This window comes from Tamandua tetradactyla, chromosome 1, assembly GCF_023851605.1.
Source record: "Tamandua tetradactyla isolate mTamTet1 chromosome 1, mTamTet1.pri, whole genome shotgun sequence".
NCBI lineage: Eukaryota > Metazoa > Chordata > Mammalia > Pilosa > Myrmecophagidae > Tamandua > Tamandua tetradactyla.
In genome coordinates this window covers 14,112,422-14,136,325 of record NC_135327.1, presented here as the reverse complement: position 1 = coordinate 14,136,325, position 23,904 = coordinate 14,112,422, and the positions used below count along the sequence as shown (strand labels likewise).

Sequence of the window (23,904 nt, the reverse complement as noted above, 5' to 3'; positions counted from 1 at the left end):
ATATTCTTTTTAAGTGACCATGGAACATACACCAAGATAGACCACATGCTGGGTCATAAAACAAACAAACACACTGAAAAGAACTGAAATGATACAGTGAGTTCCCTGGCCATAATGGAATCACAATACAAATGAATACTGAAAGATAACAGGAAAATGTCCAAACACCTGGAAACAACTTCTAAACAATCCACTGGTCAAAGAAAAAGACTCAAGAGAAATTAAAAAAATAATAATACAATGAACAGAATGCAAATGAAAATACAACAGTAAAATTTGTGGGACACAGTTAAAGCACTGCTGAGAGGGAAATTTATAGTACTAAATGCATATATTAAAAAAGCGGAAGAGTCTCAAATCAATAAAGTCCTACCTAAGGAACCTACAAAATGAACAGCAAAATAAACTCAAAGCAAGCAAAAAGAAGGAAATCATAAAGATATGAGCAGAAATCAATGAACTGAAGACAGAAAGCATTAAAGAAAATCAATGAAACAAAGCTAGTTCTTGAAAGAATCAATAATATTGACAAACTTCTAGCAAGAGTACTAAGAACAAAGAGTGAAGATGCAAATTACCAATATCAGAAATGAAACAGAATTCACCTTTTAAGTGTGAATAGACCTTGTAAGGGGATACTACAAACAACTCAAAACACATAAATTTGACAACTTAGACAAAATAGGTGAATTCCTCGACTACCACAAACTAACACATGCAACACAATATGAAATAGATGATTTGAACAACCCTATAACTATTTAGGAAACTGAATTTGCAATTTAAAAACTTCAAAAGTAGAAATCTCCAGACCCAGATGGTTTCACTGAAGAATTCCACCAAAAGTTTAAAGAATTAAAACCAATTAATTCTCCACAAACTCTTTCAGAAAACAGAAGAGGGGGGAACTTTTCATTTTATGAAGTTATTACTACCCTCACACCAAAACCAGACAAAGACAAAATAAAAAAACTACAGACTAATAGCCGTCGTGTTTATAGATGCAGAAATCTTAAACAAAATATCAGGAAATATAATTCAGCAATATATAAAAAGAATTACACAACATGACAAAGTGGGTTTTTTTCCAGGGATGCAAGACTGGCTCAAAATTTGAAAATTGCTCAGTGCAATGAATATGAATAGACTAACAAAGAAAAATCAGAGGATCACATCAGCCTCATTTTTCAGATGTATAAATGTTGACGTGTAGGAGGATTCGGTCACTGGGCCTCTACCTTTTTTTTTTTCACGCCTACTGCCCCTTATGATTTCCACATTTATCTCTAGCCCAGATCTCTCCTTTGAACTCCAGACCCACAAATCCAACTGCTCATTAGCCATCTCTACTTGATAGGCATTTTCAATTGAACATGTGAAATCCAAACACCAGCTCTTTCACCCCAAACTTGCTCTTTCCCAACGCAGTGAATGGAAACTCCATCCTGAGGACTACTTAGGTTAAAATCCTTGGGGCAATGTTAACTCCCCTCTCTCTTTTCATGCCCCATTATCCAAACTGACAGTAAATCCTGTTACTTCTTCCTCTAAGATGTCCCCAGAATCTGATCCCTTCTCACCAATTCACAGGCAACACCTTGGTCTGAGTCATCCTTTCAAATGAATTATTACAATAGCCACCTAACTGGTCTTCCTTCTTCTACCGTTGCACCCCTACTGTCTATTTTCTACTTAGCAGGCACAATGACCTCCTTTTGCTCAAAACTGTCTAATTTGGAGTAACATCCAAAGTACTTACTACGGCCTACAACTCTCCACCTGATCTGACTCTGCTACATTTCGGTGTTCATTTCCAGCCGCACTTCTGGTTCAAATCACTCCAGCATTACTGTACTCCTTGTCGTTCCTCAAAAATGCCAAAATGGTCTAACCTTAGGACTTTGCACTTGGTTTTCCCTCTCCCTGGAACAATATTCCACGATATAACACACGGGTTGTTCTCTCACTTTTTTAATATTAAGCACATTAAATAGAAGAATGTAATGTGCTTAATATACAATCACTTGGTATAAAAGTGCTCAATATATGACAGTGTTATTTAATACAAAGTCTAGAGTTGGACTCAAAAACCCTAGGCTATGATTATGATTTGTTATTAATTGTATGATTTTAGGCCACTCATCTTTTCTATATTAATCTGATCAAATGTCACCCTGTCAGTGAGGCCTTCTCTGACTATTATATATAAAATAGAATCCTATGCACTCATACATATAAAATCTCATCCCCCTACCCTTCTTGATTTTATCCAAGCACTTATCACTTTCTGACACATTTTATACTTGCATGTTTATTTATTTAACTTCCCTAGAAAATGTAAGCTTCCAAGAATATAGATTTTTGTCTGTTTGCCTAGAAAAGTGCTTCAGACATAAATCTTCAATACTTGTTGCTGAATGAATGAATAAACCACTGGCTTAATATTGAAGAATATGAGATCAGACATCAGACAATCTTGATTTGAATCCTGGTTCTGTCATTTCCTAGCTGTGAGATCTTAGGTTACTTAACCATGCTTTGTTTCCTCATCTATCAAATAGTGATAATTATTACCCCATAGAATTGTTGAAAGGATTAAATAGAAGAATGTAATGTGCTTAATATACAATCACTTGGTATAAAAGTGCTCAATATATGACAGTGTTATTTAATACAAAGTCTAGAGTTGGACTCAAAAACCCTAGGTTATGATTATGATTTGTTATTAATTGTATGATTTTAGGCCACTCATCTTTTCTATATTAATCCACTCACTCAGGAATCAGGGACCAGAGACAAAGAGATGGAAAAGATGTAGACCCTGCCCTCAAATCTTAGCAGTGATCTTGGTCGGGTCACTTAACTTCTCTGAGCCTCAGTTTCCTCATCTGTTATTTTGTAATTATATCATTTGTTATTTTGTAATTATATAATACTGACCCTGGCATTTTGTTGTGAGGATTAAATTAGTTACTATGTGAAAACAAGGTCTGGCACATAGCAAGCAATCATTAATTTTTAGCTATGATTAGGATGATTCTTGTCTGGAGGAGGGATAAAGGCATCTAAGCAAAGTATGTGATGCCTAGGGTCTGCCTACAATCGGGAGGTTCAACTACGATTGGGAAAATTTTAAAATGCTGTTATGGCAATGATATTCTAACTCCCTATCCTCATCCCTACAGCAGTTAGAAAGATAAAATTCTTTGCTGCTTTGATAACTGGATTTTAAAACTTTAAAAAGTTTTTAACATTAAAAATAATAGGATAAAAACATAATAATAGAATAAGCCCTCAGACTCTCAAATAGTGTTTCTCAAAGGTGGTCAATGGCCGCATTGGGAGGGTAAAATAAGTCCTCCCTCCTCCCCCTAAAAGTTTAATAGTATTTAACTTTAAGGACAAACTCCCATACTGGCAAGGACAGTCTGAACGAATCACCAATTAAGAACACAAAGGTGTAGCATTTAACTAAATGCACCGACTAAATGTCAGAACTGGACATTAAAGAGTGGGTCCTGGAAGACCTGGTGAGAAAGTGGTCGATACCTTTGGGGAGAGAACAGCAAAAGCCAAAGCACGGCCACGTGAAAGTGCAACAAAACAAAAAGCTTTCTGTTGGCGGCCTAAGAGCAGAACATGTATGGCGTTCAAGTGCGACCTGGAAAAGACCAGGTAAGGGAAGAAGCCCTCCCCCATACCCAGGCCATGATGTTTCAGCTTCGATGTCACCTCAGGATGCCTTCTCAGGCTTCCGTCCTGCTAAGCTCCCTCTTGGTCCCGCCACTACTCTCTTACCTCGTCTTCCAGTCTTTCCCCTGTCTTTCTCTCTCCCGCCTCCTACACCCCGCCGGAAGTGACGCGATAACGAGCGCGCCGTACCGCACTAGAAAAGTTCCGCGGGCGCGGGAAAAAGGGTTCTTTTTAGACTCACTGCGCCGGCGTGCTGGCGCGATCGCTCAAAGCGCCTTAGGACATCCGCGGAACTGAGCTCCTCTCTCTGTCTGTCGCCTTTGAAGTACCCCGAGCGAGGTCGAGAGAGGACGCTATCACTGGTGGGGCGTTACTCTACAGCTCCGGGTGCCTAGTTATTACGGCTCTTGCCCTTTGACCCCGATTTCGCGGGGGGTGAGAGGTCGGTGGCCATCTTGTGGCGGCGGCGCGGACGGCTGTTACTGCGGAGACCTATCCCATCCCCCCTCCATCACCCGGGCAGTCTGTCAGTCAGTAAAAAAGTCCGGCAGTCTCTCAAGTGAGGCTCTGGCCTGGTGCAGTTGCACTTACCGCCGTTCTCGGCGGTCCAGGCCGCTTCCTGCCGGGCCTCATTGCCGCCACCATGTCCTCCTTCTCCGAGTCGGCTCTAGAGAAGAAGCTCTCTGAGCTGAGCAACTCTCAGCAGAGCGTGCAGACCCTGTCCCTGTGGCTCATCCACCACCGCAAGCACGCGGGACCCATCGTCTCCGTGTGGCACCGCGAGCTGCGCAAAGGTAAATATCCCCTCCCCGCCCCCTTGTGCGCATCCCTGGTTGCCCTCTTCTCCCATGCCCCTCTAACTTCTCAACTGAGCCTTGTTTTCTAGGCTCGGGCTTCTGAGTTTGGAGAGTGTTATCCTCATTTCTTGGAGAAAGAAACGGAGGCCCAGGAACGGTTAAGGCACTTGTCTGAGGTCCCTCGAACCACGGCCCAGGTTCCTAGACTTCAGATCATCAGGCTGTTTTTCTCTTAGGCTCCTCCTCACACTTCTATTATTTTCGGCAGCATTCGACGTCCGGTGGAGGGTACAGGCCTTAGCCTGTTATCTACCGAGCGCTGTGCTGGGCATTTGGAGTAAGATAGATTCCTTGCTTGATATTGGGCCAGTTTCTTCATCTATGCCTCTGTTTTCACATCGTAAGACGGGAGCAAGAATCGCTACCACTTATGTACAGAGCTTTTACTCTGGGCCAGCCATAATGCTGGTACTTAAAGTATGTCCTTTCACTCAGTCCTTTGAACAGCCCTATGAAGGGGTACAGTTACCCACACTGAATAGAGAGCCTAAGGGGCCACACCATCTAGACCTTATCTCTCAGGCCTCACTCTCATGCAGCTGCTATTGGTTCCAGACTGCTCAGGATCTGACAGATGCAATGATCTCAGCCTATTATGTGCCAGGCACTGGGCACTTGATAGTATGTTGGCTCCAGAGGCCAGTTGCCTGGAATCTAAGCCTGACTGCCACTTACTAACACCAGCAACTTAACCTCTCTGTCTCTCAGTTTCCTTATTTATAAAATGGGGATGATGATAACTGGTATTGTCCCTTTATTATGTTCTAGTAACTTAATAGCATTGCATACATTGTTGTTGTTTGTTTTTCATTCTGAGGGATTTGTTGAAGTAGGAACTTTGTAGATGAGGAAAAACTGGAGCTCAACCAACTCCTTATTATGGTGAAAAATAAGCAGAATAATCCAGATGAAAATCTAGCATGTTGTCAGGTATAATGTAGACATTTGAGAAATCGTGATGAGATGGGACTGTTGACTATTCAGTGTGAGGTATGGTCTTTGCCTTCAGAAAGTTGCTTGCAGTCTAGTAGGGAAAGATGGGAATCTACACAGCTATCTGATGTGAGTGCTGTAACAGAAGGATGAGGAGTTGTTCTCGATAGTGTATATGTGGTAGGCCATTTATTGTATAGGAAGTGACTTTACATGAACTCTCAACTGTATGTAATGTAGGAGATGTCACTTTTACTTGGCAGATGAGGAAACTGAAACTTTGAGTGGCTAACTGTTATTTTCAAGGCCTTAGAGCTGGTGAGGTGCAGACCATATCAGGCTGACTCTCAAATATCATATGTTAAACTGAGAGAGGGATCCTCAGAAGGATCTAATCAGTTGGCTAGAGCCTGAAACTACCAGAGCCTTCTCATACCCCAATATGCCTTTTAAATATTATTTGTAACTTGTGCTGAGATGTGAAAAAGAAAGTGAATCACCTCTCTGTAAACTCCTGTTGGGTAGGATCTCAGAGATGGATCAACGCCTATCTCAAATATTACTTCTGTGAAATCTTCCTGATTCCTCAACTTGCCATATCTGAGTTATTTATTTTTGAAGTTGCTTTATTCTTAATCTCATTTGATAGAGCCTTGTGTTTGTTGTAGGTAGGCTGCTGTTATCCCCATTTTATAGATGAATGACATCTTCTTGATCAAAGGTATAAAGAGATAGGACATGAGCCCAAGACTCTCTGATGCCAAAACTTGTGCTCTTCCAAGTACTCAGTGCCTCCATGCCCATAATAAGTGAAGGTTATAACTCCAGCCAAACCCAGCTTTTCTTTATTAGAATTAATCACTGCCTCCCACCCCCTTAAAGCAATTTAGCATTTATTTCATTCTTACAAGTTAAGTCCTTTTCACTAGGTTGTGTTTTGAGCGAGGAACTATACATTATTCGTTCCTTTAATGACCATAGCATTTAACATGGTATATGTTACATAGTTAATAAATAGGAGTTAAACTGTGGTCTCTGACACCACTTTCACGATAAGGATCTAAGCAGCACTGTCCAATAGAACTTCTGTGGTGATAGAGATGGTCTGTATCTGTGCTGTCCAGCGAGGTAGTCACTAGCTACTTGCTTTTGAGCACTTGAAATGTGCAACTGAGGAATTGAATTATCAAATAAATACAAATAAAAGATCGATTCCCAAGTTGCAAAAGCCACAGTTCAAATATTGTTCAGTAGCCACATGTGGCCTGTGACTGTCATGCTGGGCATCATCAAGATGTAGCTTCTTAGGCTTCTTTCATGAATTGAAAGAGCCCCACAAGGAAGGAGAAAGGATTTTGTCCCCTAACGTTCAATAGCCTTTTTGGATTCTATTCTATGCCACCCTGATTCTTCAAAAAATGAATATTTCTACCTGTGGTCAAGTCATTTGTCCTGTGTAAAATGTTCGCAGGTATCTCTTGAGTTGCCTTCAAGATATTAATAAGACTTATAAAAACTACTTTTTCCTGCTTAAATATTCCTTTTTTCCCCCTACTCTTGAAGTGCTATTTTTGTTTCTATTTTCTAGGAATAATTCTTAATTTATCTCTTTGGGATATGTTCTTTATGGAGTAGATTGGTACATAATGTCTTAGGTGAACTTTTTTCTTAATGGAATTTTTATATTTTGTTCTGAATGCAGATAAATAGGCCCTTTATCAAAATTACTTTAAGGCTTTTCTAGACATCAGAACCTAGCAAACAAATGAAAATTTTTGTTCAGCCAATTGTTTAAGCTTAATAACTAGTTCAAACAATTTGTAATGTTCGTAGGTTGGAGAGTGAAAGGACCTATTTTGTCCTATTGAAAAGACCTCTTTTCAGTATGCATTGTCACCAGGGCTAGAGTGAGGGGGATGTGTGTTGTATGTGTTATGAATGTGTGTTAAAGTGCTCTAGGGCTTTGCCATATCACCTGTACGCGGTGTTTATGTTGACTGTGCAGGATGCTGGGTGTGGAGAGAGAAAGGTTTATCATAAATAAATCCCCATGGTTAAGTTTGAGGATGATAAACATGAATTGGCATCAGGTGGTAAAAACTTTGGTTCTCCAGCCTCTTAGTTATCTTATTTGTAGCATGGAAAATGTATCAGTTCTCAAGTATCCAATTGGTTTTTTACAATATGGATTCTGGATTTTTTTTTACATAAAGTATATGGAGTTTGTCAAGTTTCATTTGCTCAAATTTGGTTTGTTGAAATTTTGTTTACTGTTGAATCCACTATCATGGTCTTGTAGATCGAATACTACAACTTCCTAGAACAAGGTTTGCTTTGAGAAAAAAAAGACTTTTGCCATGATCATACCTTTGTAGCAACAGTGGGATATTGTAGCTATTGGCAGTTTTGTCTCCTCTGAATAATAATTATAACAGTTCATGATAGCTGCAGGTTTCCAATACTCTCATCAGTTGGCCATCTATATTATTATCAGAAGGTTAATACCATTCAAAGTATCCATAGTTAATTTTATGAGTACTTTAATACATTAGTTGAACTATTAATGTGCTTTAAAAATCTTGTTTTTAACTTGGGTTATTCTTATGTAGCTACATTTAAAAATGTCAAATCCTATGTCTGCTCTGTCAGAACTTATACATGATGTGCACATTTCAAAAGAAAGAAAAGTGGTTTCTGAGAAAAATGGAGCAAGGTCTAGTTATTTAGGTGTATAAAAGTTGACATAGAGCTTGTTTGAGTTTTATTTAGGTACTTTGGCATTGGAGAAAACTGAGTGTTTTAAAGTATCTAATTATATTCTTATTTATTTCTTTTAAAAGAAAACTAAGACCAAAAATGGTAGTGATGTAACTTTATGATTGAGAAGTTATATGCATAGAAGCCAGAAAATTCAATAACATTTCCCCCAAGCAACTGCAACTCAGACATAATGCATGAGGTTTTTATGGGTTAGTATATGATACCATATAGAGTCATAGGAAACACTGCATCTAGTACGTATAACAGAGAAGAATTATGGCTTCTGTGAGCGCTATAATTTTAACTATTTGGACTTCAGATGTATGTAAATTTTTGAAAATAATGTAGTGTTAATGTATATTTGTATTTGAGATAAACATCCATTGATACATCTAGAGATTCTTCTGGATTGTAGCGTTGATATCATTGCCTGATTATGGTTATTGGAATGTTCAAAGAGAAATTCTTCGTTTAAGAGCATAATTTATATAAGAATCAGTTATATAAATTATAATTTATACAAGAATCTATTCTGAAATTGAAACCTAACAATCTTAAATTTTGTAATGTTTGATAATTAACAGTGAATTAGAAATATTTATCTTTGCAATAGAATAAATGAAAGCCTTGGTTTTAACATGTCTTCTTGAGAATATTGAGTGCTTTGTCTTTTAGGAATTTTCTTTAGAGCATCTTCGTTTTTACTATCAATTAATTACCCTGGTTAAAATAACACAGACATGAAGATAGCCCATTCTTTTTAAATTATTATTTTTTTGATTTAAAAAATTATATTTCCAAACCTGTTTTGTCAAAGACTTACATGAGTTCCTTAAGGAACTATAGCAGCCTTGACCTCACATAGATAATACTTGTTTTTATGTTTCTTAGGAATAAGCTAAGGAAAAAAGAATTGTGGAATGAGAATTTCCTTAGTATAAGTTAAACTATTTTCTTTTTTTTTTTCCAGCCAAATCAAATAGAAAGCTTACTTTTCTATACTTAGCGAATGATGTCATACAAAACAGTAAAAGGAAAGGACCTGAATTCACTAGAGAATTTGAATCTGTCCTTGTGGATGCTTTTTCTCACGTTGCCAGGTATGTTGTTTTTTTTTTTAATCTGTAACCTTTTTGTTCTTTTCTTTTCTGTGATAACCTTTGTAAATTGAAAACTTCATACTTTACAGGTGTGTTACAGAGGCTAAATGACAGTTTTATGTTTTGCCAGACTCTTAAGTGTTCTCAGACATGTATACATTTTGATGCATTAAAGAGATTCAGTCTAGTACTTGAAGCACATGTTTTTCCCTTAGGTATATTTATTTATGGTTTAGCTTTCTTGAATATGGTGTTTTCCTGAGTTGTCTCATTAGCTTTTGTGATCAAAAAACAAGATAGTACTAGGGAACCTTTTGGTAACAAAACTTTAATGGCAAGAAATAAGTTGCTTATACCTTCATTTTTACTTATTTCCTTCTGGGTGCCTAGATGCCTAGTTTACTAAAGACAGTGGTCAGTACTTTAACTCAAAGATAGTAATTATTAGTGTGGGAAGTAAGTATTTGCTCTGACTGTATTATATTAAGTCTCTGGTAATGTGTTTTGTGGCAGAGGACTGAGCATACTGCATAACTAATAGCATAGAAAGAAAAAGCTTTATAAATCATTGTCCTTTAAAACAACAAACTGCTTTCTATAGACACAAGTTAAGTGTCCAGGAGGAGTAAAGAAGCACTGGCTGTTTTTCAGTAGAACATTACTAAGTAAACATATAAAAGTAAGCATCTTTGCGGAAGGAAATTGGAAAAGGTGAAAAGGAACTAGTGTGTTAAAGAAAACTTTTTCTTAAGGTTTAAATTGTAAGTGAAAGGCCTTAAATGTGAAAATAAATCCAGCATTCTATGACAGAGTTGAAAAGTTTGAAGGAATAAAAAATCCAAAAGGAAGCTGGGTAGTTCAGCGGTAGAATGCTCACCTTCTATGCGGGAGACCCGGGTTCAGTTCCTGGACCGTGCACCACCATCCCTTCTCCCCCGCCAAAAAAATCCAAAAGGAAGAAATGAAAACTTTCTAGAAATTGAGAAAAGGTTTTTAAATTAATGGCTACATGGTTGATGAATGTGCACACTGACCAAACGGAATGTATTATTGACCTGAAAAAATACTGAACCCTCACAACAGAGAGTAAGTGTAGAATAGACTAGGGTAGCTATTTGAAATTGGAGATGAGTATTTTCTTGTCTTGATGAGATTCAACTCACAGTTTCTTAGATATTGATTGTAACTCTGCCTCAGATGCTGTCTGAGTGACCTTGGCTATGTTGCTTAATGGTTTGAGCTCAAGTTTCCTGCTTGGTTAAAAGGGGATGGCATCACCTATCTGATTGAAGTTGTGAGGCTAAAGTAAAAATACTTTTGAAAATACCTAGTGCCATGACTGATCCACAGTCTTTGGTCATTCATTGGAATATGCTAAATTATAAGCTTCGTACAGGTAAAACTTTTTCTTTGTGTGTTCTTGGCAAAGTGTCTGACACAGAATTGCTGGATTTCATAGCTTTAGGAGCTATATCATATATGTATAGAGATTCTATGAGAGTGCTGTCCTGAGAGTTGGGCAGCATTGTGGTCTACCTTGGCATAGAGGGGATCTAAGTGGCCAGTAAACAGAGTACTTTTATTGATCAATAATCTTTAGTTGCTCCCAAATCAGGAAAGGGGTGGGAGAAGGGAAATAGGTAACACTGGGATTAAAAATTTTTTTTCTTCTTTCAATGGTGGCTCAATGGCAGAATTCTCCCCATGCCATGCCAGAGACCCGGGTTCCATTCCCAGAGCCTGCCCATGTAAAAAAAAACTCTCTAGGAGGCAATGTGAAACCCCTTGACAGATTCTATGGTATGTGGGGAAAATAAACCTGGTCCTCAATAAAAAATAACCCTAATTCCTTTCTATTTGCATTCTTCTAGTTTCTTTAAGTTTCTATTTGGGTATCATATTCAGGTCACCCATTTTCCAAGCTCCGTTCCCTCACCCCATTATTAGAACAGAAAGTCTACTCACCTCAGTGGTTCAAGCACCTCATCAATATCTTCATAACTCCCACTTTTCCTTCTTTTCTCCCTCCAAAAACACCTCTCAAGTTAAAGAAAGCTGGTAAGCTAATAGGGTAGATTTGATATGAATATCAGTTAGCCACACTATAAACTTATTGCTCATACAAATGCCTTCTTGTTTTCTCTTCAGTTTGGAGATAGTTGTGCAGTTTACTTTTCATTCAGCATGTATTCAAGATACTAAGGAAACAACAGTGAACAAGACAGGACAGACAAATGAATTAAGATACTTCCAGATAGTGATAAGGTAGATATAATAAAATAGAATGTTGTTCTATAGTGGATGGGGGTGGTGGATCTTTTCTACATAATGTGGTCAAGAAAGGCCTTTTAGAGATATAACATTTGAGGTAATCATGTGAAGTAGGAACAGGTATTAAGAACCAAAGTCAGAAATAATCTTGGCAAGTGAATAAACGAAATGAATGCTTTCGTGGTTAGAACACAGTGAGCAAAGGAAAAGTATATCAGATGAGATCACAGAGGTAAGCAGGAACCAAACTACCCTGTAATTTTTGGGAAAGAGTTGGATTTTTTATTCTGATGGGTTGTCAGTGAAGGGTTTTAAGCAGAGGGGTGATATATTCCAACACACATTTTTAAAAAGGTCCTTCTGGCTTAGTGTGGAGATAGATTGTAAAGGAAGTGGCAGGGAGATGAGTTTGGATGACATTGCTATAGTTCAGGCTAGAGATGACGTTGGGTAGGACCCAGAAGCAGCAAGAAGATAATCAGCTTTTATTTATTGAATGCTTACTTTGTGAATAGACTTGGAGAATTTTTTTCCGTGTAAAACTGATAGGGCTTGTGGGGGTTGAGGGGGGTGGGCTGGTTTAAGGGCAAAGAGAAATCAAAGATGGTTGCTAGGTTTTTGATGTGAGTAGTACATGGCAGCAGTGCCATTTATGATAAAGACTGGGGGAAAGATGTAGTGGTAGAAATCAGGAGTTTTGTTTTGGCCATGTTAAGTTTGAGGTGGCTGATTAGATAGACCAAGGGGTGATGCCAGATAGGTAGATGCATAGATGAATGAACTAGTCTGAAGCTCAGTAGAAAATTAATTTCTGGAGACATAATTTGGGAATAATCACCATATACACAAGATTTATTTATCGTTGCATTGGGGGTCTCCACTACTACTCCCAGGTTCAGAGATTTGCTAGGAGGACTCAGCATACAGTCGTACTCAGCTATGATTTATTATAGCAAAAGACGACAAAGCAAAATTTAGGAAAAGGAAGGAGGCATATGGGGTAAAGTAAAGAGGAAACCAGGCCTGATCTTCCCAGAGTTCTTTCCCATTGAAATCACATAAGCCATGCCTGATCCTTCTAACATGGTATTGTGATAACACATGTAAAAGTTTTGTCTACCAGGGAAACTCATCAGAGACTTGGCACCAGGGTTTTTATTGCAGTTGGTCATGTAGGCATCCTCAGACCCCCAGGTATTCAGCATAGACCATATCGTTTGCAAAGTGTTGATGCGCACTAAACTACACCCAGGGAATAGTGGAAACACTCCTGAAATCCAGGTTCCCAGATGCTAGCCTCGAGCCACTCTTGTGTGCAGGCTTTTCTAAGGATAACCGTCTCATTCTTACTCTGTTGACTCTTTTAGCACACTTGCACAGAAACATTTCTGCTCCAGCTTTACTTAAGGTGACATTAGAATACTGTTGGGGATACAAAAAAAGATTTCTTGCCTTTAGTAGGCTTACCATAGGCATACTGTGTGGGGAATAATAGGAAAACTTCTAAACGTGAATGTACCATAGCACTGAGTAGGAAGGGTCCTACCCAAAGCCCCATGTTGGCTTGACAAGGCTTCAGTGTCTAGCTGATACTAGAAGTGGCAACTGTGTGTGTGTATGTGTATAAACAGTACACATTTTTCACTCTTTTAAGGTCAATTTTGTCATCTATGTTAGAAAAGTGAGGAGTGATTGAATTTGTAATTAGAATTAAAATGTGTTCTTGTGAAGTTGTATTCAACATAGTAAACTATACTTGTTTATCTTCCTCTAGTTTATTCATAGACTGGTGGCAGAAGTTTTTTGGTCATCTTTCACTTAAAGATCTTCACTTTAGAAAGGAGTTAGTGCGACATGAAAAGGGAGTTTCTTCAGTTATAAAACTATATTCTTTTTTTTTTTTTTATCTGATTCTAGGTACTTTAGTGACATCCAGTTTATTGGACTCTACTTCATAACCTCATCATAACCTCACCTAGAAGGCTATCTTGAAATATTGTGTATGTAACTTTGGGACTTATCAATTTAAACCTTGATTTTCTAGAGTGCTCAAGGAAATAATTTATCCTGGCTAATCCTGTTCCCTAATTAAACTCTTGCCACCCTTTTTGACTTTAGCCTTTAATGGCAAAAACCTTTCAAAAATGATTTGTGGTTATAACAGGTTTGAGTATCAGTGTCCCCTCATAATGATGTGGCTGTGTCTGTAGTCAAAATCAGTCTTAATCTTAATTGAACTCCATATATCCCTGAGAACAGTGGGTTTGGGGGTGTGTGTGTGTGTTTTCCTTAAACTAAATTGTTGATAAGGATTTGTTTTCATGATCAGTTTCTTTTCCTTTTAAGTGAACGGAGTTTGACAGAGAATAGATAGGTTGAAGATACCAGTTAAGTTCTGATTAGTTGTGGTTTGATTATACTAGTTATAAAAACTTTATCTTTCTAAACCATAGATTTGATTTCATCAGGGGCTTTCCATTGCCTGTAGGATAAAGGCCACATGCTTAATATGGCCTTCAGGGCCGTCTAGAATCTGATTTCACTCTATCCTCCAGATTCTTCTGCTGTATCTTCACAGTCCCAATGTACATCGTTTGATTGAATTATAAGCAACTTCTCCTTATCTTCACCTTGTTCAGTTTGGGTGATGTGGGCATTCCAAAGAGAGGAAATAGCATGAATGAAGCCTTGTGGATAAAAGAAAGCGAGTTCTGAGTCGAAAACTACACATGGCTTGCTGTTACTAGAATGTGATGTGTGGTGGAATATGGAAAGAAGGTGAAGCTAGAGAGCTCTGAGGGGCTGCTGGTCTAACCCTAGAACTCAGGGCCTAGGCTTTATGCTTTGTGTTCTAAGCACAGTAATCCACAAACCTTCACGGAATGAGGGGTGAGTGCTAAGTAGGTGTCTGACATGAGTGAGCTTGGTGTAGTGAGATGATCATTGAACGTTAAGTAACTGTATGGCCTACTGAAACCTATCTCAAAATTTTTTTTTTAAACTACAATTTGACACATATTTATTGTGCTTGTTCTAGTGCATAAAGCAGTAGTAGGAAAAGACAAATCCCTGTCCTTGTGGAAACTGCATTCAAATGGAAAAGTGTAAACAATAAATCATATAGTATAGATAGGTTGGTATGAGGAAATATTAAGTGCCTAATTATAAATAGGGAGATTAGGGGAGGATTTACTTTTACGGTTGCCATCTGAATAAATAGCTGAAGGAGAGGGAATGAGCCTTGCTACCATCTGGGTAAACAAGGTACCAGGCAAAGCAGAGGTAGGGTAAGTGCAAGGCGCTGAGGCAGGACAGTGAATGAAGGTGTTGTAAAAAGAGGGAGGGAGGGAAATAGTGGGTATGTGATAATGCTAGAAAATACATGGGTGGGTTGAGAAAGCCCTTGTAGGCTTCCTTAGAAAGCCTTAGAAAGTTTGCTTTTATCCTGAGGGAGAATAAGAAGAATGTATTGGGAGTTTTGAGCAAAGGAGTGATGTGATATGACAACACAGAAGCCAGAATTATATTTTTAAGATTTGAGAATAGATTTAGGAGGACATGGGTGGAAACAGAGAAAGCAGTAATGAAGCTTTTGAGGTAATCCAGACAAAAAAATGGTAAGTGGCTTGCATCAGGTTGTTAACAGAGAAAGACGTGAGAACTAATTTGTTTCTGGATTTTTTTTTTTTAATTAAAAAAAATTTTTTTTTAAATATAGCAACAAACACAAACATTCTTAACTTATGATCATTCCGTTCTACATATGTAATCAGTAATTCACAATATCATCACATAGTTGCATATTCATCATGATCATTTCTTAGAACATTTGCATCAATTCAGAAAAAGAAATAAAAAGACAACAGAAAAAAATTCATATGTGCTATACTCCTTACCCCTCCCTTTCATTGATCACTAGCATTTCAATCTAAATTTATTTTAACATTTGTTCCCTCTATTTATTTTTATTCCATATGTTTTACTCATCTGTTGATAAGGTAGATAAAAGGAGCATCAGACACAAGATTTTCACAATCACATAGTCACATTGTGAAAGCTATATCATTATACAATCATCTTCAAGAAACATGGCTACCAGAACACAGCTCTACATTTTCATGCAGTTCCCTCCGACTCCATTACATTTTGACTAACAAGGTGATATCTGTTTAGTGCATAAGAATAACCTCCAGGTTAATCTCTCGACCCTGTTTGGAATCTCTCAGCCATTGACACTTTATTTTGTCTCATTTCACTCTTCCCCCTTTTGGTCAAGAAGGTTTTCTCAATCCCTTGATGCTGAGTCTCAGCTCATTCTAAGATTTCTGTCCCACGCTGCCATGAAGGTCCTCATCCCTGGGAGTCATGTCCCACGTAGACAGGGGGAGGGCAGTGAGTTTGCTTGTTGTGTTGGCTGGAGAGAGACTGGCCACATCTGAGCAACAAAAGAGGTTCTCTTAGGGGTGACTCTTAGGCCTAATTTTAAGTAGGCTTGACCTATCCTTTGTGGGATCAAGTTTCATATGAACAAACCCCAATATTGGGGGCTTTAGCCTATAGCTTTGGTTGTCCACACTGCTTGTGAGAATATCAAGAATTCAACTTGGGGAAGTTGAATTTTCCCCCTTTCTCACCATTCCCCGAAGGGGACTTTGCAAATACTTTTTTATTCATTGTTCAAATCACTCTGGGATTTATCAGGGCATCACTGTGGACAAATCAACAAAATCTCATGCCCTACTCAAGGTTCCATGTATTTATGGTATTCAATTAAGCTGTCTACATAAGTTATATTAGGAAATACACTAGTCAAAATATAAATTTTGTACCAAATAAACATTTTTTGCTTTAGTCTCACACGTAAGCTAAGATTTTAAAATATTAATTACCATCTATTTTCAACATCCTACAGTGATGACATTCCTTTGTTCTTCCTCATGCAAAAACATTTTTTAAGTTTGTACATTTAGTCACTATCATTATGCACTCTAGGCATTCCTAGATTATACCAACTCAATCTTTATCGTCTATCTTTCTTTCTGATTTCATTTGTGCCCCCAACCCTCCTCCCTCTATCATTCTCACATTCAGCTTCATTCAGTGTTTTAACATAATTGTATTACAGTTAGGTAGTATTGTGCTGTCCATTTCTGAGTTTTTACAGTCAGTCCTGTTGTATAGTCTGTATCCCTTCAGCTCCAGTTACCCTATTTCTGTCTCCTGATGTTCTCTGTTACCAATGAAATTCTCCAAGTTTATTCACTAATGTCAGTTCATATCAGTGAGACCATACAGTATTTGTCTTTTTGTTTCTGGCTAATCTCACTCAGCTTAATGTCCTTAAGGTCCATCCATGTTTTACATATGTTTCTGAATATTTTTGAAAGTGGAGTATAAGTGCTTTATCACAAATATTAAGTAATTTGATTAAATATTAAGTTTAATAAGCTCCCAGTAGAAATATTAACCCATTTTCCTCTTATCTTCAACCTCTGACTAGAAAAAAAAAAGTTTTACAACAAAAAAGGATTACTTTGTATATACCCTGATTTAGTCCTTGACCCCAATTCAGTTAAATTTGCTGCTAGTAACTCATAAGTAACACGGTTGGACCAGGCTAGGCTGAAACCTCTCTGTGGAACACTAATATAAGCTCTGGAAACATACTGTCAGGTTTGTAAGTGAATAACATTCTCATCTCAGTTGACTTTAGTATGGTTTCTTCTTAAAGTTCCTGTTAAAGATAATTATATACTGAGATGTAGTGGTATCCCTTGTTTAATGTCACCCAATATAAGATTGGTAACACAGAATTTAAATTACCATCCAAACAGCCTCCGAAAGCAGTGTACTTTACATTAGCACAGTGGGTGGTGAGTTTGTTTTCCTTTCAAAAAGTCTTCCCCCACTCTTCTGCTTGCTGTTTCACACTTTTGATAGGCAACTGGTTCACACTGAGTGCTAGTTAGAAGTCATCTCATTGAAAAATATTCTGTTTAAAGAGTGTCGGGGGTGGGGGGGACGGGACAAAAAAATTACCTGTTTCTTTCACATATAAATTACAAAGGACTGCATTATTCTCGTGTTCTAAAATTATCTATTAGACTGCTTTTGTGTGACTTTGTAATACAGACATAGCCCAGAATTAAAATAATTATGTAGTTGATTTAGAGTGGAGATCTGTCTTGGCACATATGTGTACAATTGCTTTTATACAAGTGGAGATATTGGTATGTTAGCATTGATGAGTTATAGTGAATTCTCTCTTTTAAACATTTGTGTTTTATTTAAATCATTTTTCCTATTCTTTAATGTTTTGGCCCACTTTAATTTCCTGGTACTAGATTATAGTCAATTTTAATAATTCTGTTAAACTCAGCTGTTTTCCCTATTTACCCTATTTTTCAAAGGGGAAGAAGCACAGATTACTTGTATACTGTTTATTATCCCTGTCTTCCCCCCTCACCACAGGAAGCATGTAGTGTCTGGTCGAGTTGGTATCCAAGTGTGGTATCCACAATGTGTGCCTTATTCTTCTTTCTGTTTTTAAATATGTAAATCATTTAGTCAGTTGTTGATTTTTTTTTTAAAGTAGAGCTGTCCTAATTAAAACAGAAAAACCTTAAGCTTATATATATCTTTTCATCTTTTCTGGGCAGAGAGGCAGATGAAGGCTGTAAAAAACCTTTAGAAAGATTGCTGAACATCTGGCAAGAAAGAAGTGTGTATGGCGGCGAGTTCATACAGCAGCTGAAGCTGTCTATGGAGGACTCCAAGAGCCCTCCCCCCAAAGGTAGAAACATCACCACATGTTTACAGCTCTTGGTCTTTGCCTACTTTCGAATCAAATATGAAAAGCTGCAGTGGGGTTTGCTGTGAACCACCAGCGATAATATGATTCTTCAGAGAGAGATGATCATGAATGATGGTGAGAATTTTATGTAGTGCTCGCGGTGTGCAAGCCTGATTATAGTACTCATGCTGTTCATCATGTCACACCTAACTTTTGCTCTGATTCTCTTTGGTTCTTTTCTGCCTTTCAGAGATTTTTCTTGCACAAGGAAAGGGAATAACAAAGTTGTTTCCAGTTATGCTGAACTAGCAAGTATCCTGGACTAAGATTTTGTCCTTGCCCTGCCATTAACTACTATAGGATCTTGGATAAGTCCTTAAACCCTTCTAGAATTTGGTTTCATTAAATATTAATGTGGTTTTTGGAACATACTTCCGTGGTTGTCAGCTTGTTTAAAATTGATTTTGCTCTTTATTGAACCTGGGTTGTGTTCAGAAGGTACATACTTGTATGTGTGTCAATTTTACCAAGTCCTGTTTATGTTACTATTTTTCTTTAAAGTGGTATAAGATCAAATGCTGTTGGTTTATTTTGTTTCTTGTTTGTTGTGCTTTAACTCTAGTTGCATGATGTGTTTCTGAGTTACAGACCTGATCTAATTGCACATATACTCATTGCTTAGAGAATCAAGTCCAAGCCCTAACATGGTATTAGGACCCTTTATAATCTGAACTAGTCTACTTTTCCAGATTCGTCTGGCATTCCCTCACATATACCATATTCTTTGGCCACATTGAATTACTAAGTTTTCCCTCTGGGTGCTCTGTAGACACCACTTCTATCCTTTGTATTCATTGTTACTTACTTTTCAAAATGCTACTCTCATTTTGATCTCTTCCTAGTTTGTCTCTCGGCACATGTAGGCATACCTTCTTTCCTCTGGTACTTTGTACATGCCTCTACTATAGAATGTAGCCATGATTGGCAAATGTTAAAGAATCGTTCATTCATTCATTCATTCTGCAACCCTTTGTTGTATACTTGTCATGATCTCTTCCAGATCTAAGATTATATGCTTTTTAAGGTGGGATAGCTTTTCCGTGAAGCTAAAGACTTAAGACTTTCTAAGGGTGACATAAATGCTTTCAGAAAACAGGTCGTTGTTATTTTACTCAAAGTTGATGAAAAACAATTTTGGGATTAGTCTGTTGGTAAATTCTGAAAAAGCAAATTGTTTTACACTTTGGATTCTGTTAATGTTTATGTTGTCACCTTTGGAACTATTCTTTGTAGCATTGGGGAATTATTTAGTATTCTTTTCTCTGTTCTTTCTTAGAGTTCGTTGTGGAGAATTATTTAGTATTCTTTTCTCTATTCTTCCTTCTAGTTCATTGGCAGACAGTTATGATTCTTTTTTTTAACACCTTTGGGCAAATAGAACTCTGTAGTAGATGTTTGAAGCTAAATGATAAGTTTCAGTTCAGCAAACATTTGCTGGACATGTGCTATGAGTAAACAGCTATGCTAAATGCTGTAAGACAGAAAGAGAAGGGAGTGAGAAGAGTAGTAAATAGCTGTACTCTAAGGGAACAGTCAGAGAAATTGAAGAATTTGTGGCAGTGATAGATTTGAAAATAGCTCAAATGGGCTTCTGATATTTTTGAGTCTAGGTATTAACAATAACATAGGCAGTATTCCTCTGTGTGAAGGATAAAGCTGATCTAAAGGTAATTTCTCTTTCTCTATTCTGTAAAGATGAAAACAGTATCAAAAGGCTCCGGCGTAAGTGTGAATTAGTTCTAGCTAACTCACCCTTGCACTGTCTTCTTTGGACCCAAGTTATCAGAATATTTTACCGCAATCCTTTCAAAATGTTGATGAGTTCACCAGAAGTTTACTTCCAAATTTGGATAGTCTTTTTATATTCCTGTATTGATTCCTGGTAATTCTTTGTCTTCAAACATCTTCAGAGTTTACCTTTGCAGTAAAAATTTTCCTGTGGAGCTTTCTGCTGACTGCTTTCTATAAATTTTATTTCATTAGGTCCTTAAAACTACTCTATGAACTTGATACTATTTTCATATTTCAGATGAGGACATTGAGATTCAAAAGAGAATAGTAATTTTGTCCAAGGAGATATGGCTGATAGGTGGAGAATTCAAACTCATATCTGTCTACCTTCAAAACCTGTTTTACACACTACTTTTTCCTGAAAGCACATGGTTTCAGTAGACTTGAGTTAAGTTATAGTATGAATTCATAACCAGGTCATCCAGCTCCCCTGAATCTCAATATATTTTAGTTATTCAGAGTATGGATCTGGAATCAGACTTTCAGAGTATGAATCCCAGCTTTGCCACTCTGAGCTGTGTTCTTTAGGCACAGCATCTGACCTCTCTGAGTCCCAGGTTCCTCACTGTATACAATATGGCTATTAATAGTGATATTGATAGGTTTGTTGTGGCTACTTGAGATAATGCAGGTAAGATATTAGCAGGGCTGTAAAAGGACTTTTGTTTTCTCTGTTGCAATACCTACCATTCTGAGTTTCTAAATATGAGCCAGTAGCAAAAATAGGAGAACACTTTGTGTTTTCAGTTCCTCAGAGTTCATGCAAGGCTGGAGAGCATGAGCTCCAGGGTCAGCTTCCCTGGGATTCAAGTCTGGACTTAAGCTCCTCAGTTCAGATGATACAGGAAAAGTGCTTATAGGACTGGGCCTCAAGTGTTAGTCCTTTTTATGTTACAAGTCCTCTTTTCTTCACAAGTAAAATTCAATGTCCTTTTAAAAACAAATTTCCATCATTTTGCAGGGAGGGAACAAAAAGTGAGGGTCTTGTTGTAAACAATATTTACTAATTCTTTTCTCATAAAAGTAATTAATGAAATCTTTTTGGTGTTTTTTTTTTTTTTTTTTAATCCCAGTAAATTCCACGTGGATCCTTTAGGTAGATGATTGCATTTTGTAATGTAATTTGTGAGCCCTTAGGCTAACTTTCTGCTTTAAAATTAGTTTCACAGTCTGCCATGTTATTTGAAATTCTACTATAATCAGGTCCCCCAAAGTTATACCATAAATCCTTAGGTTTGCTTGTAAGTTAGCCGAGTACAAGACCTCCTGGTGACACGGAACAGATTGGAGAGGGTAGACCAGGTATGCAATATATAAAGCAGAGGGATACTGGCCTCTGTAATGCTTTCCCTGCGTGTATATAGGCAGTTGAGTGGGTGAAAAGAGAGCGTTAAATACTGTTTTGAGATGCCAAATCTGTAGTGGAAGTGTGCCTTCTCTTAAATACAGACATGGGAATTGGGACTGATAGATTTTCTAGGTTATTTTTAATGACTGGCTGACTAGTTTGAGAATACCGGGCATCACAACTATTAACCTTGTATGGAATGAGTAAGGGTAAAGTTACCAAAGCACTCTTCCCGGTTTATGTAAAGGGAAGCAGTGGCAGTCATTTCTGGCACATCACTAGTGCTTTCCAAGCTCCATGCCTCTGCCTTTGAGAGGTTTGTTTCAAACTCCAGTGTGTTGGCACTTTCCTAGGTACTATAGAGATGTGGAGAAATCAGGCACTTAATGTTTCTATCAGAGAGAAAAGGCCTGTGCCTGCCAGCAGCCACACAAAGCAGCAGAGACCACATGCTGTGGGAGTTTAGAAGGACAAGGTGAAGACTGAGAGCAAGAAGAAGGGAGTGCTCACCATACAGGTAGGCTTTCAATTTAGGAGGAAAGTGTAGCCATTTGAGGGTTTTTAACTAGAGACATGACAGAGTCAGAACTCAGCTCTAGAAGATTGATTTGATAATAGAGTATAGCCTAAGTTGGAAAAGAAGCATCTAGTTGCTGGTAGACCAGACAGGACAGTAGTCTGGGCATGGTGTGATAAAAGGCAAAATGCTGATTAGCAGCTATGGGAAGGAGCAGAGAAGGGATGTATAAGAGATTCTTCAGAGATGTGGAATCTGCTGGAAGCAGGGACTTTGGAAGGGATTCCATTCTGGTGGTCTTCAGGGTTGATAACTGAAATAGAGCTCAACTAACTGTTTTGAGGTATTAAGTGATGCTTGGTTTTTATATATAATAATTCCTGTATGAGGCTTTGAAAATGGAAGAATTTCAAGTTTGGATTTTTTTCTACCTTCTTTAGTGTATTTGACAGTTATTTATTGAGCACTTTTCTAAGTGCTTGTAAGTGAATAAAACGATAGAAAAATTTTTCCTGCTCTTGTGACACTTACATTCTAGTGGCCACTCCTCACAGATGACCACTTTAATGCTTAGTGGCTGCTATCTGCATCAGTCACACCACAAACCACCTAACAGCTACTGTGGGCAAAAGGCTGTTAAGATATTTCACATGCAAGTTAAATCTTTTTTTTTTTTTTAAGTTGTATGTTAATAGATTTCCGTATTAAAAATATATCTGCCCTTTGTGTTCTAGTTTTCTAGCTGCCAGAATGCAATATACCAGAAACAGATTGCCTTTTAAAAAGGGGAATTTAATAAGTTGCTAGTTTACAGTTCTAAGGCCGAGAAAATATCCCAATTAAAACAAGTCTATAGAAATGTCCAATCAAAGGCATCCAGGGAAAGATACCTTGATTTAAGAAGGCCAATGAAGTTTAGGGCTTCTCTCTCAGCTGGAAGGGCACGTGGCGAACACGGTGTCATCTGTTAGCTTTCTCTCTTGGCTTCCTGTTTCATGAAGCTCCCCAGGAGGCATTTTCCTTCTTCATCTCCAAAGGTCGCTGGCTGGTGGACTCTCTGTTTCTCGTGACTACATTGTTCTGCTCTCTCAGAATCTCCTCCTTTCTCCAAAATGTTTCTTTTATAAGATTCCAGTAAAGTAATCAAGACCCACCTGGAAGGGGTGGAGACACATCTCCACCTAATACTGCTCAACAACCGCTCTTGATTGAATCACATCTCCAGGGAGATGATCTAATTAAAGTTTCAAGCATACAGTACTGAATAGGGATTAGAAGAAACAACTGCCTTTACAAAATAGGATTAGGATTAAAGCATGGCCTTTCTAGAGTACATGCATCCTTTCAAACCAGCTGAAACTGTCATGAGTGATCTTATCTGTAGGAGAATTCCAAATGTTCTGTGTCACAAAAATATTTCTGTGAAAACATTAAAAACTTATACTAATTATAAAAGGTATATTACTGTTACTAATAGTAAAATGGTAAAACTAGTAGCTATTTTGTATGTTGTAAATAGTAAAAACTAACAATTTCATATGCTATAATTAAACAGTAGAAATATTGAGAATTTAAGTGTTTTTATTTCTGTGTGACAAATTTGTCAAGAGTAGTTTCAACAAAGCTGGCTTCTCATTGTATAATTTATGGTTTGAAGCAAGCATCTTTTCTATGCCTAGGTGAAATGTCTTATTCCACTCTAAGTTTGGATCAGCTTCTAACATTTCATCCTTTTTGCTTTTAATATTGTAGAATATCTCTAAGAGTTCCTTTAATATGAA

The 23,904-nt window shown here is 37.7% G+C and overlaps 2 protein-coding genes across 12 annotated transcripts in view; one reads left to right on the top strand and one right to left on the bottom strand.

Annotated features, from left to right (window-relative positions):
* Window positions 1-4,069, bottom strand: part of TTI1 (TELO2 interacting protein 1) — a 58,735-nt gene extending 54,666 nt beyond the window's left edge. For 5 of the 8 annotated variants that reach the window (XR_013179319.1, XM_077168960.1, XM_077169013.1 and 2 more), the window contains exon 1: window positions 3,799-3,896. The gene's annotated coding sequence lies outside the window, so the exon portion shown is untranslated. Of the gene's footprint in view, window positions 1-3,798; window positions 3,897-3,934 lie in introns of those variants that run through there. The other 3 variants (XM_077168971.1, XM_077168975.1, XM_077168984.1) reach the window with 2 other exon arrangements.
* Window positions 3,914-23,904, top strand: part of RPRD1B (regulation of nuclear pre-mRNA domain containing 1B) — a 94,474-nt gene continuing 74,483 nt past the window's right edge. For 2 of the 4 annotated variants that reach the window (XM_077169042.1, XM_077169050.1), the window contains exons 1-3: window positions 3,915-4,487; window positions 9,214-9,343; window positions 18,274-18,407. In XM_077169042.1, the coding sequence (XP_077025157.1) occupies window positions 4,337-4,487; window positions 9,214-9,343; window positions 18,274-18,407 (415 nt within the window). In that variant the 5' untranslated portion in view covers window positions 3,915-4,336. Of the gene's footprint in view, window positions 4,488-4,610; window positions 5,294-9,213; window positions 9,344-18,273; window positions 18,408-23,904 lie in introns of those variants that run through there. The other 2 variants (XM_077169065.1, XM_077169058.1) reach the window with 2 other exon arrangements.